We start from the raw sequence: 17,264 nt of genomic DNA, 5'->3' as shown, positions 1-17,264 counted from the left end.
ACTGGACCACTCTGACCTGAAGGGCCTTTTCAGGAAGGGAAGGACCCAGGTGCCTTCAGCAGACATCAAGGCCCAGGAGCCGGCTCCCCTCTGGCTGTGTGTCTACAGCCGAGGAGACGCTCCAGCTGTGGGCACGGGGACCTCCTCACGGAGGGGGCACAGCCCTCAGTCCACCCGCAAAGCTCTTTCAGAGACACCGAGTAGGGGGCAGGGCGGGGGGCGCCTGGGGGCATTTGGGCCCCATCTTTGTGTCCCTTAGTCCATCCTGATTGTTGCTCTGAGATGCTTCTTGCTGCCTCTGTGAGCCCCTAGGAGAGCAGAGACTGCCACCCTCCACCACAGGGAGCTTCTCAGAAGCCTTTCTGAACATTCTAGAAAAAAGCTGGTTGGTCTAGACCATGTCAGTGTTTTCCACAGTAAGCCCCTAGCTTACATTCCCTCTTCTACCACCACTACTTTTCCACAGGAAGCAGAGGCCACCCCCTTCCCCAGCCCCTGCACAGCACAGGGGCTGTGGGGGAGCCCGAGGAGAGGCCTGGGTGTGAGTCTGGGGAGTTTCCCTGGAGGAGGCGACAGTGGTTCCTAACTCCTCCATCCCACACAGCAAATACTGTTGAACAAGTGGCACGTGGAGTTCATTGATCTCTCAGGCACCTGTGGGCCCCCAGATGCTAAGAACGTGAATTTAGAAGTTTGTTTCTCCTACCCACCTTCACCTTGGAAACATCGCTTATCCACTTACTTGAGAGCCCTTCCTCCATGGAGGGGTGGGTGCGGCTTGGAGACAGGGGTGGGGGCGGTGTACGGGAGCCATTGCTGTACCACGTGGTCCTCTGTGGCCGTTAGTGACCTGGCCACTGGTGCCCCTGCTGACCGTCTGCCTTCCTCCCACTCCCCCAGCATACTCCCACAGGCTGCACTGGAGGAGATCTACAAATTCTCAGGGACCTACACCTGCATGAACACTTTCAAAGGGCGGACATAAAGGCTGGATGCAGAGACACGCTCGCAAGCCACGGAACCTGAGGGGGCCATGGTACTGGGCACACACCCACGCGCCTGTACCTTGGCACACTTCTGCTGGGTGAGCAGGACTGCTCCTGGCCCCAGGAAGAACCCGGGTGCCCTCCCCCAGGCCAGCCCCAGGACCTTTGCACAGGACTGATGGGCGTAACTATGACCCCCATGGGGAGGTGAGAAACCAGCCAGCAGCCACCTTGACACTTTCATACATTTCTAATTCTGTAGAGTTTATTGTTAAATTGCTTCTCGAGTCTAACCAGCCTTAGCAGTGTGCATAGACTGTTTCCAGGAGGGTCTGTACCCCGATGCTCTTTTCTTTCCAAAATCCACCCATCCTCAGCTTGTGCAAACTGGTTGAATGGCAGGAATGAAAAATAAAGAGATGGTTTTTGCGAGTTCCTTTGTTGAAATCCCCGACCCCTTGTCCTTGGCAGTGGGGAGGGGACTGATCCCCACCATAAAACCCCATCCTTTAAGAGATGGTTGGTCCGCTCGGGGTCCCCAGCTGCCAGGAGTGGAGCAGGCAAGAAGAGGGCAGAGACGGCGCAAGAAGTTGGGGCCCACACCTGGGGTACATGGTTCCTTGCCACCTCAGCCATGGGTTGGGGCGCACTTGGCCTCCCCATCCACGACCTTAAATAACTAGTCTGCAGAGAGCCAGCCTCTGCCCTGCCACAGCCCCACCAGCTGCCGCGTGACCAACTCAGGAGAGCAGAACCAGTCCTTAGTGAGCACCCACTGAACGGCGGGTCCATCTACTGAGCACGACTGGGTACTGAGAGGCAATGTCACTGAGGAGCCAAAACTCCGAGGACCACCAGAGGTCCCCTGCTAAGAGGCTGCTCGGGGCCCCTGAGCCAGATTTGATGGCAGGGGCTAGATGTGAACTAAAAAGCAAGGGGGAGGGGCGCCTGGGTGGCACAGCGGTTAAGCGTCTGCCTTCGGCTCGGGGCGTGATCCCGGCGTTCTGGGATCGAGTCCCACATCAGGCTCCTCCGCTATGAGCCTGCTTCTTCCTCTCCCACTCCCCCTGCTTGTGTTCCCTCTCTCGCTGGCTGTCTCTATCTCTGTCAAATAAATAAATAAAATCTTAAAAAAAAAAAAAAAAAGCAAGGGGGAGGTCTGGAAAGGCACCATGGACCCAGGCTGAGTCACCAGGGAGGATTACGGCCAAGGAGATGTGGGGAGAGGTGCCCCATGGTTCCTCTGGTGTCTATTCTCCCGGCCGCAGCAAGCTTCGTGAACCCGACTTCAGGCAGGGGGACAGGTGGATGGGGGCCTCCGTCCACGTGACTCTTGCAGGTGGGGGGAGAGGGACGGGCAGCGGCTCCCCAGGGATGCAGGAGGAGGTCACCGACCTCAAGTTCAAGGTAGGAGCTTCCCCGGGCTCTGCATAGGGCGGCACTTACAATCCACGTTAGCAGAAGTTTCATCTCAAGGCTCCACGATCGTCAGTCAGGACTGTGTGCAGAAATGCCAAGTCACGGTTACATCCCCCGTTCGTGGAGCACCTGCCAAGCGGCCACCGAGTCGAGGGCATCACGTGTTACCTGTGAATTACCCACGGCACCGACAGCCACAAGGTATGTCAGCCAGGGTGTGACCCCAAGTCTCCGTGACTTCTGACAATGGAGGCTTGTCTTAGAATTGCCACCCGTCCGCCAAGGGTGGCGGTAGCTCTGCTCTGTGCTCTCTTCGCGCTGGGAGCCCGGCTGAACGAGGAACCCCCATCTGGGCTGATGTGTTGCCGCAGAGGCAGATGCACCCGGCCACCCAGCCCGCGCTCTGACGTTGTCTGCCCGGAAACAGTGCACGTCACTTCGGCTCACATTTCACTGGCCAGAGCAGGTCATGTGGTTAAGCCTGCCGTGGCTGCCGCTGGACACACACTCACCGTGGAAGCGTGGTCAATCGTTCTGAACTACAAGGCCATTGGCCACGCCGCGGATATCGTCCACGAGAACGTGACAAAAAATCGAGAAGTCGGCCGAGGATGGAGGGAAGCAGACAGATGCTGAGCTGGGATGTGCGGGCCTCTGCGTGCACACACCGGGTCCTGAGCAGAGCCCCAGAGAAGCACTGACCTATTTGTGGGGGTGGTGTCAGAGCGATGGTTCTGTAGGTGAGCAAATAGGCTCAGAGCAAGGAAATCGCATGCCCAGGTTCGGAGGGCTTAGAACAGCAGAGGCGGAATTCGAATCTGGCTCTCACTGGCCTGCAAAACCGTCACTGCAGCAAGTGACTTGTCACCTGCGTTTTGGTGCTTGAGGAAATGTGTCCCCAAAGGTGGTGGGGAGTGGGGTGGGGGTGGGGTGGGGGAGAAGCTGCTGAATCGTCCTCCCGGCACCCCGGCCAGCCCGGTGAGGTCGGGCCTGGAACTTCCAAGCCCACACGGATCAGTCACCCATTGTGGCGTGTCTGGACAACACGGGGGGCGGGGGTACATGGGCTGGGCCTGCCCCTCTGCTGTCCCACAAGCCTGTCTCTGGCTCTCGCAGGAGGTAGGTTGCAGGTGGGGACCCATCTTCGTGGGCAGGGGTGGATGAGGAGGAAGTGAGATCCTGTCCGCTGAGCCCTGACTTTTGTGATCATCCTTGAGCGGCGGGAAGAGTTCTATGCCCCCAGCTGGCTCCGGGCCAACCGAGAGGATTTGACTCCTGAAGTTTCCATGAAATTCAGCATTTGGCCTGCAGGCCAGGAACACAGTAAGGATCCCAGGAGTCTGAGTGGCCTCTGGGAGTGACAAGGGCCAGCCAGCCCTCCCCAGGGCCCACTGAGAATGGGATTGCTTTGGCTGCAGTGGGACCTCACATCTTTCCAGAGCCCCAGGGGCTTCTCTGGAGAGCCAGGCAGGGCCTGGTCCTACCCCGTCCCCTCCCTCTCCGCTGGGACACTTTGAGTCTTTCTCTGGATCTCTTCCCAGAGAAACCAGGGAAAAAGCCTTGGGCAGATTCCCAGGAGGCCCTGGTCCCTCCCCAGGATGGTCTGGGTGCTTGCAAAGCCTTGAGAGTGAGGGAGGAGAGCTAATTCTGTCCCCGAGCTTAGCCAAGGGAAGGGGAGTGACAAACCCTGAACTCGGCTCCCTGAGCCCCTGAGGAGCAGCAGAGGGCACGCCCACCCTGCAGACAAGGCTTGGGCCCTGGGAAACGACCCAGTTGCCATGCCAGGGGCTCCTCCAGAGAGAACCAGATCGGAGGCGGGCACCAAGCCCAGGGAGGCGCCAGACCCGAGCCCATCCTGGCAGGGTTCCAGGGACCAGGCTATCTGGCCTGGCAAGTGGCCAAGGGCTGAATCCTATGGCCGCAGCCTCGCTCCCGGGGCCAGAACGCTTTAAGGAGTCTCTTCTTCTCGGGCCAAACTGATGGCCAGGAGGGACCAGGGTGTCGACAGGGCTCAGCCCTGCCCCGTGTTCCCCCACAAGTCCCTCTGATGGGACAGACAGCCCACGCCCCCCGGGGATGTCCCAGTTTGATGGGGGACAAAAAAAGGAGCCAGGTTCCGAACAGATGAGTCCTGCTGAGTGCTGAGCAGCGCACGGGGAAGAAACGATTCCAGGTGAGGGCTGGGGGTCAGGGGGGCTGCCGTGGGGGCTCCTCCTCCCACCACAGTGTCTCAGGACTTCTTCCTCGGACGGGCTTCTCGCATTTTCAGGAAGGGCCTTGTAAAGGCCGGGGTGGGAGGGGGTGATTCAAAAGAGCCCAGAGGTCTATGTCTGTGAAGAGAACGTCGATATACAGACACCCCTCACTTCAGGCAAAGCAAGGGGTGACAGCCGCGTCCCTCGGCAGAGCAGAAGGTTTGGAACCATTCCCTTTCCGTAGGGCTCTCATCCTGGGGTCCAATTCACCAACATTTGTTAACACGCTTCTCTTCGTAAGCTGTGGGCTGCGTGCTGTGGCGCGGAGCCTGGGCCTGCCGACGCCTCTCACAGCCCCCCTGAGGCCCTCCACTTCCAGGAACCCAGCAGACCCCCGAGCACCCAGCTTCTCCCAGCTCACCATGGCCCAGAGGCTCCCCAAGAGGTAGGAGGCCCCAGAGGGCTCCAGACTCTGGAGTTTCACTGGCTCTTGGCTCCTGTGTGTGAGGTCACCCCTCCTCTCCTGTAGAAAGGACGAGATGTTCCTGCCCTCCTGCCTCCTGGGCAGGGATGAGTGTCCAGTGCAAAGGCTCTGGAAACTCAAGGGCATGACGTGATGCTGGCGCTCCCACAGCTCCCAGCCAGGGCTCAAGCACCCTCAGGGTACTGGCCAGACCTGTGACGGCAGCGTCCTTTGGGGCCTGGCTGTAGTTCCCTCGAGGCTGGGATGAAATGAAGCTGGAGCTCGGGTAGTGAGGCTGGAGGAGGCCCTTGGGGAGGGCAGAGCAAAGAGACCCGACGGGGAGGTGTTTCATGGGGGGCGGGGGGCTGCTGTCTTCCAGCACTCGCTGGGGGCTGGGGGGGGCAGGGAGGGCGGAGGGACAGGACCTTTCTCTGGCCCCTCCCACCACGGTTGGCTCAGGGCAGGTCCTTTGCGTCCAAGTCTCTCTGTGGCTCCGGAAGAAAATAAGCATAGAAGTCCCCCAGGCAGGCATCACCGGGAGGGGCGTGATGGCCACAGCCCTGCTGGGGAGCTGCTCTCGGCACGTGGGTCCCCTCAGGTGGACAGCAGGCCTCGGAATCAGGGCCACCGCCCCAAACTAGCTGACTGGGGAAGCCCGGGCAGGGCAGCCTGGCCAGCCAGCGCACAGCTGTGTGACCCGGGGGGTCACCGACTTCCCTGGATGGAAGCAGCTGGGAGGGCCCCAAAGCCTAGACGCCAGGTCGCTAAGGTCACCTGGTTGTCCTGCATAGCCCCCTCTCCAGCGCGCACCAGCCCGCCCCAGACAGGGCCTCAGGGAGGCGTGCACCTGACCCCGGAGGCCTGGGCTGCCCCACCCCAGCCTCTCCCTTTCCTCCTTCGGCGCCTTTCTCACGGGACTGGAGGGGGCTCATGCCATGATTACTGCTCCGTGTGCGGCTGTATTGAGATAGAAGCCGCATGCCGCACAGGTCACACACTCCAAGCGTGCAATGCGGTGGCACTTGGTACATCGCGGGGTTGTGCAACCCCCAGCACAGACATCTTCGGGAACACGCACACAGGATGCTCTCTTGTGCCTGGCTTCTTTCCCTTAGCAAACGTGTTCAGGGCTCACCCTGCCCGTGGCCCAGGGTCACTGGGCCTTTGCACGGCCGAATAATCGTCCAGCGTGTGTGTCCACCACGGTCTGTTCAAGTCCGTGCTCTGGAAGGATACTCTGGGCCGTTACTGTCTCCTTGCTCCCTGGGCCCGTCTGGCCCCCTCCCCCTGGGGAGCGGACGCCCCGTGTGCAGCAGGGCAGGACCACGTTCACTGGGCACCCGGAGGAGCACACGGAGCTGATGCGGCCCCATCGGGCGGAGCCTTTGTCAGAGGCAGCAGCCACCACGGCGTGCCCCCCCCTTCATGGCACACCCTGTCCCCCCACCCACCTCCCCTCATACTCCAGATGGGCCCCTGAATCATAAAACCAACATTTACCATTTAATGTGCAGGGCACTCTGCCAGTGTCTCACCAAGGCGCTACGGACGTTTAGGCGGGGACAGCTCCATGGGGACCGTCCTGGACACTGTAGGATGGCTGGCAGCATCCCTGGTCTCTACTCACTAGATGCCCAAGTGCCTCACCCTCCTGGTTGTGACAACCAAGCCATTAACCCACGTGTCCCCCAAGGGGCTCACTGGCCCCTGGCTGAGAACGCACACGGCCCCCTTTCTCGTCCAACACGAGCTGGAACAACGGACCTGGCACCCGGGGCACCCGCTGGCAGAGAGGCGGAGGCCTGGGGAGGCTCGGAGGCCTGGCCAAGGAGAGGCCAGCTCCAGAGCCCACCCCCGGGTGCACCCCTAAACCCCCGGGCGGGAGCCGGGACCCCAGGAGGCTTCGGGTCCCTCCAGCCTCCCCCGCAGCAGCACACTTGAGTCTCTCTGTCTTTGGACTCGGTTTGAAAACTCCCTCACGCCGCCCTCCTGGCGAGTTCCGCCAACACTGCGGAATTTTCCGGGCTTCTCCCCTCCCTCCCCCCGCCCCCAAATCCTTATCATTCCTTTCATTTTTCAATGTTCACAAGACAAAGGAAATAAGCACTTGGAGGAAGACACAAGCTGTGTTTGTTCCTTAGCTGCTGGCTGCGATGTAACCGGATCCTGCTTGGGGAGGTCACGCTGGGGACCCTGCACAGAGCCCCGCCTGGGGCGAGCTGTGGGTAGCCCTGGCGTGCTGACAGAGGGAGGCAAAAGGCCCCCACAGGCCACGATGGACACCCCGTGGCAGTGCGCTTCTTATGGGGGGGTGCGGGGGATTCTGGCCTGGCCCCCATCTTCTCAGGGTCCCTGCTGGCTGAGGGCCGGCTGACGGCCTGGGGAGCTGACCTAGCCGGGAGCCGGGGTGCACACAGACAGCGGAAGGGGCTGGACTCCGGAGCCAGCCAAATCTGCGTCCTGGCTCTGTGTGGCAGGTCCCTTAACCTCCCAGAGCCTGTCTCCTCATCTGTGCCTTCCTTGCTCTGGCCACCACCGGAGAGAATCCCCGCCACCCACTTCTCCATCACTTATTTGAGACAAAGGCTGAGGGAGGATCTGGTTGGGGGAGCCACCACCACACACCTCAACGGCCAGGAGCAGGGAAAGCACATATGGAACCTGACCGCCTCTGGCTTTCAGTCACAAGTTCCCTGGGGGCCACCCTGAGCTTCAGACAAGAACAGGTACCCTGCCCAGCAGACGGCCCTGCATGAGACACGGGCAGGCCCCTGAGTGACTACCGGTCCCACCCACAATGATTCTTGCTGAGGCAAAAGGGGGGGGTTTATCGGTTCACATCATTCGAAAGCCCAATGGTAAGTGATTTCAGGTATGGCTGGATCCAGGAGTTTTAGTAATGTTTCCAGGACCTGGTTCAGACCCCAGTTTCTTTCTCTGCCCTTCAGTTCACGTCCTGTGGGCTGGCTTCCCTCTCAGACATCTGGTTCCAGTGAGGGCAAGGTGTCTGCTCAGCCCCAGCTTCACATCGCCCCAGTTCAAGGGCAGCAGAAAAAAGACAGACCGGAGTTTCCTAGTCAATCAGAGTTAGTTCTGATTGGTTGTGATTAGCTTGATTTAGTCACCTGTCCATTGTGATCCAATCACACGAGCCAGAGGAATGCAATGCTCTGGTTGGCCAGACCCGAGTCATGCTGTCTGTCCTTGCAGCCTGGAAGGGAATCAAGCCGATTGAACCGAGTGGCCTGAGAGTTGCAATGGGGTGGGTTCCCAGAAGTCCAGTGGGGTGCCCTGGACAGAAGAAAGGTGAAAGGATGCTGGGTAGCCAGAGCAGCGATCTGCAGAATGACCACTGGCGGACTCCCCGACTTGTCCCTGGGCCGTGCCTGACCGGCCGTCCTGCATTCCCAGAGGGGGCCTTTGGCCTCTCCTGACTGACAGTTGGCCTGTGTGGTGACAGGCAGTTGGCGGCCCCCTGCTGCCCCCTGGCCTCTCCTGACTGGCAGTCAGCAGGCACCCCGGTGGGCAGTTGGCCCTGGCATGCTTGGCAGCTGACCAGTCCTATCTGGCAGTCCTTCTTGGGGCTGCCCTGAGGGGGACAGGGAAATCTCCTGGGCTCGCCACTATGCCTCTCCATCTGCCCCTCCTTGCACCGCCACTCCCTAGCAGCCCCTGAGAGCGCATGGCGTCTGGGAGGCCGGAGCTAGCTATAAAAGCCTTTTGTCCCCATGTGGTAGAAGGAGCTCCCGTCCAGTGGGAGCAAGAGGACTTTGGGGGCCAGTCGTGGCCTCTGAAACCAGGGGACAGTGGTCCCCGGATGCAGGGATTCGGGAAATGTGAGAATGGTGCACGGGTTGCCCCCGACGTTCAGGGCCGCTCCGAGTTCTGGAAGGCCCGACACGGGTCAGGTGCTGGGGCTGGGGGGCGGGGGACAGGGCCTGCCCTCACTGAGCTTGCAGCCCGTTGGGAAGAGGGGCCTGGCCCGTGTGCTCACGACTTAGATGTGACATGCTGCTGTTGGTGGCAGTGGCCTCCCAGAGAGGGGACATGTAGGCTGAGGCCCGGGCCTGCTCCCTTCGGGGGAGCCCAGAGCGAAGGCCCAGCTAGAGGAGTGTCTGAGGCAGGGCAAGAACGTTGGAGCAGCCTGGCAGGGTGTTGGGGGGAGGGGTACGCCAGCAACGCACCCTCTGAGCTCTGGAGAAAGCGGGGAGGCCCAATCAGAGAGGATCTGCTGGGCTCTGGTAAGGATCTGGGCCCTTCTCCCAAGGGCAGTGACATGCTCAGGCTTGCCTTTTTAGAAAGGTCTTTCTGGATCCAGGGAACTGATTGTGGGAGCAGTTGGGTAATCCCGATGAGAGAGGGGGCGGCCCCAGCAGAAAGGGGTGGATGTGAGGGATGGGTGGGCTCTCTGGAGGTGGCATTGTGGGGCCTGGGGGCTGCCCCCCCCCCGCCAGCCTGTTAGTCAACAGCCTTCAAGTGACAGGAGCCGTGGGTCACATGATTGCACAAATGAGGGGGTCCCCGGCCTCTCGTGGCGTCCACGGGCACACTCACAACCCCCCCCCCGTGTCTGTGCGCATGGGTACACACAGAGTGAGTGGGGGGAGGGCGCCTGAGATGCTGGGGGGAGATGGGGCGATTCATGCTTTATGCGTCCTCTGTTGTAACTGGTGGCTGCCACACGTGGCACTTGCTTAGTTCTGAAAAGCGATTTAGTGAATGAAAGGTGAGAACGGGAGAGTGAGCGCGCCGGCTGCGAGCTCTGGCCTGTTGGGTCACCGCCGGCTCGGAGGTTTCGGATGCTGGCTCTGCCCAGCCCAGCCCCTTCTGCCGGCCGGGCCAGCTGCCACCTGCGCTCAGGAGATCGCACGTGTCAAGGGCCAGGGCGGCTGTCGCTGCGATGGCTGTCCTCTCCCGTCCCCAGAGCCCTCCCAACCTGCTGACCCCCCCTCCCCTGCACACGTCAGGAATAGAGGAGGCTCCGATGAGGAAGGGTCTGCGCCACCGGCCCCGGGGAGCCCAAGACAGACCGGAGGCCCGGCCAGGGGCCGCCCCAGGGCCAGGGAAGGAGGCCCGTCTCTTCTCTACGACCAGCTGGTCGGTACGCCCGGCTCCTGCCCCAGGCCGGGATGACAGATGGCCCCCGAAGGAAAGGTCACTGTCTCGGGAGCAGCGGTTCTGTGTTGGGCGGAGGCGGGCGGGGTGGGGCGCCTTCTGAGCGCTCGCTCGGCCCACGTCTGGCGTTTGGGAGCCCGGACCTCGACAGCAACTGGACTTTATTTTGGTTACTAAGGATGGGAAGGTTCAGGTCGTAAATCACTGCCTGGCGGGGCAGCCAGCCTCTCCCCCGGGGCGGCCCTCGGGCCCAGGCCTCTTCCAGGCCGGCACAGGGCGGGAGGTCTGGTGGCGGGGCTCGGGAGCCCAGTGGGGAGGCAGGGGAGAAAGGAAGGGGTCTCGGGGCCTGGGTTCAGAGCAAGGTTAGCCAAATAGTGGATAAATTAAGCGAGGGAAACAGACAGCTCCCCTCCCGGTGAACTTTTCACCCAGCGAACTTGCTCCACGCCCACTCAGGTGGCGCAGCTCCCGCCCCGTGGCTGTCACCTCTCGGGGGGGTTGTCACCTGCCTCTTCCCCCAGCCACCACCACTGCCGCCCGAGGCGAGAGGGTGAGGATGGGGCCCTCGGGCTCCCAGGCCATCGGCTGGCAGGGAGCTGCTGACGTCGCATCCAGACTCTTGGGGATCCGACCCAGCCTGCCCCGCCTCAAGTCTGAACTCGGGCACCCCTGCCCTGCCCTCCCCTCACCCAGCGCCCTCACCCTGAGCGGGTCACACGATTCTGGCAGACCCAGCAGCTGCCCTTGACGGGGCCGGAGACTATCACGGCGGGGCCGGAGTTGTCCTTCCTGAAAATGGCAGAGATTTAGGGCAGGATCTCCCGCGGGACCCGTCACCCCACATCTCCTCCTCTTGACTTGCTTCTGGCCTGAGCCACACCTTAGGGGACCAGCTCCATCTTCAGGGGCAAGCCAAGAGGCCCTCTCTATGGCGAAGTGGGCTTGAGGGGTCCCCCAAGCAAGGGCCATTGCCCCAGGCTCGGCGCCACAAATAGACATGCCCCTCAGGCACTGGAACCTTCTCTGTGCCAGGTCCCATGGACAGAAAGAGCCTCGTGGGTCATCAGGCTACGAAGTGCATGCCAGAGGAGGGCACCGGGGTTGGGGAGACCCCAGGGAGCATCAGCAGGAAGGGAGTCTGCTGAAGAGCTGGAGGAGGTCCTGAGGACACTCTCCTGGCTGTCCCCTCCCACTGGCCTGTTCTCCCGTCCAGCCTGGCCACGTAGATGGGGCTCGGAAGAAATGCCCGACTCTGATGCGCAGGCTCGTGGGGCCAGGACACCAACAGGGGGCGGGGCCGGACGTTGCCAGGCGTTCACTGGCTCCCTGGGCACCTGCGGATGAGTGCCCGCTGAGCGCTGGCCAGGGCCCGGGGACACACAGTGCACTGGGCCAGGAGCCTGTGAGAGCTGAGCAGACAGCAGGTGGATGGACAGATAAACCAGGACACAGACCAGCCACCGGGGGAAATACCAGTCGGTGGCTGGGGTGGTCCGCGAAGGCCGCCGGCAGGATGTGCTGGGGGAACTGAGGTCAGAATCCTTCTAAGGGGTGTTATACGAAACTAATGAATCATCGAACTTTACATCGGAAACCAGGGATGTACTGTATGGTGACTAACATAATATAATAAAGAAAATTAAAAAAAAAAAAAAAAGAATCCTTCTAAGGAGGAGACGTCCCTGGGGAGGGAGTAGTGTGGGGTGAGGCGGAGGCCGGGGCGGGCCCGAAGCACAGGACTGATGGGCAGCGGGGAGGCCCGGCCAAGGCCATGACCTTAGATTTGCCCTTGGCCCTCCTGGTAGCTTATCCTTTTGTCATCTGTTCAAGGCAGCCTGCCCCCCTGGCAGGAAGGCCTGAAAGCTGGTGTTCCTCTTCCACAGACAAATGTGGCCGCAACCCCGTGGGGGGAAATGAGACCCGGATTGCTTTGGGCCCCGCCGGCAGACAGGCCCAAGCCATCTGTAGGCAGGGAGGGCGGGAGGAACCCTCCTGCTCCATCACGGCCAACATCATCTCCCGGACAGTGACCTCCGAGACCTGCCTGCTCCTCCGAGGGACCCAGAGCCATCCTTCCCGTCCGACAAGTGCGTCCGGTCTCCGGCCAAACAATGTGGACAACCTGGTCCCCCTGGGTTGCGTTCCCAGGAGGGGGCTCTGCAGCACCGATGTTGTCATCCCCTCCCACCTGGGGCTCCTGGGGGTCAGGAACCCGGCGGAGGTGGACAGAGCGCTCCTGGGGGTGGGCCCCGCCGACCTCACCCCGTCATTCCAGAGCAGGGCCACGGAGGAGGCAGAGAGCGTGGGCCAGGCATGGAAAGGATGAGTTTGTCCTTCGGACAAAGAGACCCTGATATCAGGGAATCTGCCTCGGCTTCCATAAAGCATCACCTTTTTTGCACTTCCTGACATGAAATTAGCTCTGTGTTCCCTGGTCATAAAAATAATATACACTTGTTATTTTTAAAAATTAAAATAATGTTAAAAAGGCATTCAGGCATCAGTAGCGATGTCGCGGGGCGAGGGCTGCCTTCCCTGACCTTCCCTCCACAGCCGCATCTGTCATGGGGCAGGTGCCCCACGCAGATGGGTCGAAGGAGCAAGGGAAGGAAAGAAGGGAAGAGGAAGAAAATCATGGGATCCTTCAAAGAGAGCTGACAACTTTAAGAATGGGACATCGTGGCCATCAGCATCCCCCCCCTCCAGAAATAGGTTCTCCTGAATGCCGGCCGTCCATCAGTGGGATTTCCCTGGGGCACGCTGACCTTTCTGCTTCCTGTCTTTCCCACAGTTCCTGGGCCAGGGGCTTCCCGGAGCAGATGGTCTGCCCATGGGCTCATTGTTCTAAAGTATTTCTTTGGTATTATTAAAGAGATGGTGTCGTGTCAAGAAAGAAGAAAGGGGAAAAAAAAAAAAAAGCAAAGCTGGGCACTCACCAAACACCCGAGCAAGGACCATTTTCCTGCCTGTGAATGGTCCTGGGACTCAGCTCAACTCACACACCCTTCTACGTGCTCAGGCTTTTTACTGACATTCACGGTTCCCAACTATTACCTAACACCCTATAGACGTGTTCCGTGCATAACCCTCAGAATTCCCACTTTAAAGATCATTTCAATGGCTGTAGACTCTCCTTCATGCACCTTTCCCACAGTTCTGGTAAATTCCTTTCCTAATGGGTGTGTAGGCTGTGGCAGGGCTTTTTGTGTTTTTTTTGTTTTTTGTTTTTGTTTTTGCCATTGATAACTTGCGGTCATGGATATTTGACCAGCTGTGGGGGTTTGCACCTTTTAAACCTTTTCCTTGGGATGGATTCCAGTGGGGGCTACAGGACCCAAGAACACACTTAGTTTTATGGCTTTTATTCTGGGTGTCAGCCCCTTGCTTTTCAAAAGGGTGACGCCAATTCGCGATTCCATCAGCAGCAGGGGAAGGATACGAATTTCTCGGCATGCTTGCCAATGCTGGGTGTGGCCTTAAAAACTTTTTTTTTTTTTTTTTTGCCAACTTAGTAAATATAAAATAGTCTGGCAGGGCCTCCTTAATCTGCTCTTTTTTAGATTTTTAGTGAAAAGAAAGCTTTTACAAAGTGGCAATTCGGAGCAAGTAAGCTCAGCTGGTGGATTCAACTCTGAGCCCCAGACCATCACATAGAAAGGGGGTAAGACCACCACCTCCTTGTGGCCATATTGTGATCATTTTTCCCCCCAATTCAGCCAACTGTTTTCTTTTCATTTGCATATTTATAGGAGCTTTAGGCCCACACAGCACTTTCAGAATACCCAAATCAAAACACTCTCTTTGCCCTGAGGCCTTACAATATATTTTTGTCCTTCTGGTATTTCTCAGAACTGCCCTGAGTCTCTCAGGAGTAGCTGGCATATACAATAGTACTTACATTATCTGCAGAACCCAGACAACTCAGAAATAAATTAATTTTATCCTAGACGCAGCAATCGGGGTTGTGAATATGGAAAAGGTTTCCAGTCTTTCACACCCGAATGAATGGATTATATCAGAAATCTGCTTGGTTGGAGAGATTTAATTAAGATGGGAATTCAGGGGTTTTCTTGAAACAAATAAAAGGGTTACAGCATTTCACAGATAATGTAGGAAAAAGTTAGGAACATGTCACCGTCACCAAACTCTACATTTGTTGGTTAGATTTTCTTGCTGCACTTCCGGTGATAATTAAATGAGATGTAAACGCTTAATGAGTGCCTACCACAGGATAAGCTCGATGCGTGCCAGCTGCCTTCCTCCAACTTCTTTGTATGTAAACGATCATGTCCTTTGTTCACATATATTGGACTCGTGGTTTTTTATTTATTTTAGCTAACTCTTTATATATTGTAGCCATTCTTCCTTTACATATTTCCCGACATTTTACTTTATCCACGAAATTTAGAATATTGGAAAATTTCTGGGTTTTGACATCTGTTCCTTCCCAAGAGCTGTCCTGGGTTGTATTAGGGCCCCCCCTCTCCTTTGGTTGTCCAAGACCCAGAAGTGGACAGAAGCCAGAATCTGGAGGTCTACCAGTTGGAGTAAGTTAGTTGATCTTGTGTCAGGCTCAGTCAGCTTTCCCTGATGTCATGGTTCCCCCAGGGACTTGACTCATTGAAGCATGTGGAATCATTCTTCTGAATTAAAAGGACTCAGAATCTCCCCATTCTGGGTGGCTTTTGCCCCAAACTGGGATAGTTTTCTCGATTCTTGTGTTGATGGTTATTCTCACTTCCTTTCTTCTTTTGCAGCAAATTTGCCACCTCCTACTTGCATGTCTCGAGTTTGGGGGACAGGACGGTGAATAAAACAAACACGTCCCTGCCCCCATGCAACCCACGGTTTATGGCGAGACACACACGGCTAACTGCACATCGTCAGTGAGTATCTATTGAGCACCTACTGTATACCAGCCTGTCTGCCGGGGGCTGGGGACACCCGAGTGAGCAGAGATGGTCCCTGACTTCATGGGCTCGTCATCATGAACCCAGTACTCATCATTACCAAATAAACGGAGGGTGCCGTATAACAGGGACGAGCTACGAAGGAAGGGCTCATGGAGCTAGAGGGCTGCATGACACGGGGATGCGACTTACTCTGATCCGGGGGCCCAGGGCTGTCAGTGAGGGAAGGCTTCCCAGAGAAAGTGACGTCTCAGGTGACTTCTGAAGGCTGGCTGGGTGTTAACCAGGTGCAGTGGGCCAAGTCTTTTTGAGACAACAGGAATAGCACAGGCTGAAGGCTTGCGGTGGGAAAAAGAATTTAAGCTTCCACACAGCTAGGTCCAAGGTCTGGCACCGGGATTCTGGGCTGAAAGGCTGGGTCCCTCCTGGTTCGCTGGGTCAGTGTTTAGGGGGACCCTCTCCTGGCTCAGCCTACCCCCAGGGCCCCATCTGCCCCCATCCCACCTCGTCTGACAGCTGGAGAGGTGTCCGGGGAGCAGGGAAGGCCACGTAGAGCCCCACTGTCATCCTGCTACTTTCTCTGACCTCAGCTGGAGCTTGGCCTCCCGCCTTCAGGAGTTCATGGGGAGGTGAAGCCTCCTCCAAGAGAAGGCTGGTTCTTTCCCCTCCGGGGAGGCCTGGGAAGGCCCCTTCCTCCCCTTCCAGGGCTCACTGGGACCCAAAGAATCATTTGTCCAGCCCTATCCTTCCCACTTCCCAGCTCTAGGGGCGAAGCAGCAGGGATTCTGCACCGGTCCTGTCCCGGGCACAGGCTTGGGTCCTGGTGGGAGGACCCGGGATCGGGGGACCCTGAGGCTGTGCCAGGCCACTGAGACTCCCCTGAGCCAGAAAAACTGCCCTCGAGGTACAGGGAGCGGCTCAGACCTCAGGTTCACTCTGCAGCACCAGGACAATAAGGCTGTCCCCCACCTGGAACACTTGACGGTTTGCAAAGTGAGCTCTCCCAAAGAGGCTTTGGCTCTTTCCCTCTGCAAGCGCCCCGGAGCTGTGTCATTGGTTTCCCACCCATCCTTACCGGGAAATTCCAGCCCAGAAGTTGGGGCTTTGGGAACGTCTGCATAGACTTTAGAGCCAGACAACACTGGGTCGGAATCCTTGATCCTCCTCTACTCTCTGGGATCCCGGGCAGATTTTCCCCTCTGAGCTCGTCTCTCCTCTCCATGTAGAAAATGGAGATGCTGGAGACAGCCAGGTAAACTGAGGCCTCACGTGTAGGACCCTGCTTTCTAGCGGGGGAGGCTCTCCCAACGGGTGTAATCCCCTGTAATCCGCACAGGGACCTGGTCATGGAGCTCTAAGGAGCAGTGGTTCTTACAGATGAGGGCTCTCAGGTTCAGAGAGGTTATGAAACTCACTCAAGGTTGCACAGCAAGTAAAAGGCCCAGCACCATCAGGAGGGGTGTTTGCTGAGAAGCCCGCCCCATCTCAGACCCCAAAGCTAGGAGCCCGAGAGGAAGTTTTCTGTGCCAACTCTTCCTGCAAGCCCAGAATTCCCCAGCCTCTCTGCACCACCCCCCAAAACAGTTTCTCCAGCCCATTGGGCTCCATCCCCAGGCCTGTATTTTGAAACTTGGCATTGGCATTGGCATTGGGGGGAGGGCAGTCGGAGTGAACTCGGCCCCTCCGAGGGAGCTGCTGTCACTTTCCCCCGGGGGTGGGGGTGGGGGGAAGAGCACTTGGCGAGCAGGAGGGGCCGGCTGGCCCCTTTGTTGCACGCTGACAGGACAGTGCAGCCACCACACACTTCAGCTGCCAACCCGCTGCGGTCACTCAATCCATCACCAAGGGCGGGGGCTCCTGGCCGGCTGCTCGCCTGCAGTGTTGTTCTAGTCTGCCTGGAGCTGTGAGATAAACGGGGCATGAACTGGCCCCCTGGCAGGGGGTCAGCCCCTTCTGCCCTCATTAAAGTGCCAATCAAGAAGAGGAATGGAGGCCAGGGGAGTGAGCTCAGCCTCCCGGTGGCCAGTGGCCGAGGGGGCAGGATCCAGACTCCCCCGACCAGTGAAGAGAGTACAGAGCGTTCCTCCCCCCTGCAAAGCTCCCCGGTTGCAACATCGCCCTTGGTTTTCGGTTTTCCTGCAATGAGAGCAGTGGGAGTTGGGGGGGGGGGGAGGAG

General features: G+C 58.6%; 1 protein-coding gene and 1 long non-coding RNA gene across 3 annotated transcripts in view; both read left to right on the top strand.

The window, feature by feature from the left end:
• Window positions 1–1,418, top strand: part of DHRS3 (dehydrogenase/reductase 3) — a 39,683-nt gene extending 38,265 nt beyond the window's left edge. For both annotated transcript variants that reach the window (XM_008694710.2, XM_008694711.2), the window contains one exon: window positions 901–1,418. In XM_008694710.2, coding sequence (XP_008692932.1) covers window positions 901–985 — 85 coding nt within the window. In that variant the 3' untranslated portion in view covers window positions 986–1,418. The remainder of the gene's footprint in view (window positions 1–900) is intronic.
• Window positions 1,419–4,276: 2,858 nt separating this feature from the next.
• LOC103666641 overlaps window positions 4,277–17,264 on the top strand; it is a 22,721-nt gene continuing 9,733 nt past the window's right edge. The window contains exons 1-2 of the long non-coding RNA XR_569572.2: window positions 4,277–4,578; window positions 14,936–15,064. This is a non-coding gene — a long non-coding RNA (uncharacterized LOC103666641). The remainder of the gene's footprint in view (window positions 4,579–14,935; window positions 15,065–17,264) is intronic.

The sequence above is a fragment of the Ursus maritimus genome, unplaced genomic scaffold, assembly GCF_017311325.1.
Source record: "Ursus maritimus isolate PB19 unplaced genomic scaffold, ASM1731132v1 scaffold_32, whole genome shotgun sequence".
Lineage (NCBI taxonomy): Eukaryota > Metazoa > Chordata > Mammalia > Carnivora > Ursidae > Ursus > Ursus maritimus.
This window is presented reverse-complemented; position numbering and strand designations above follow the sequence as displayed.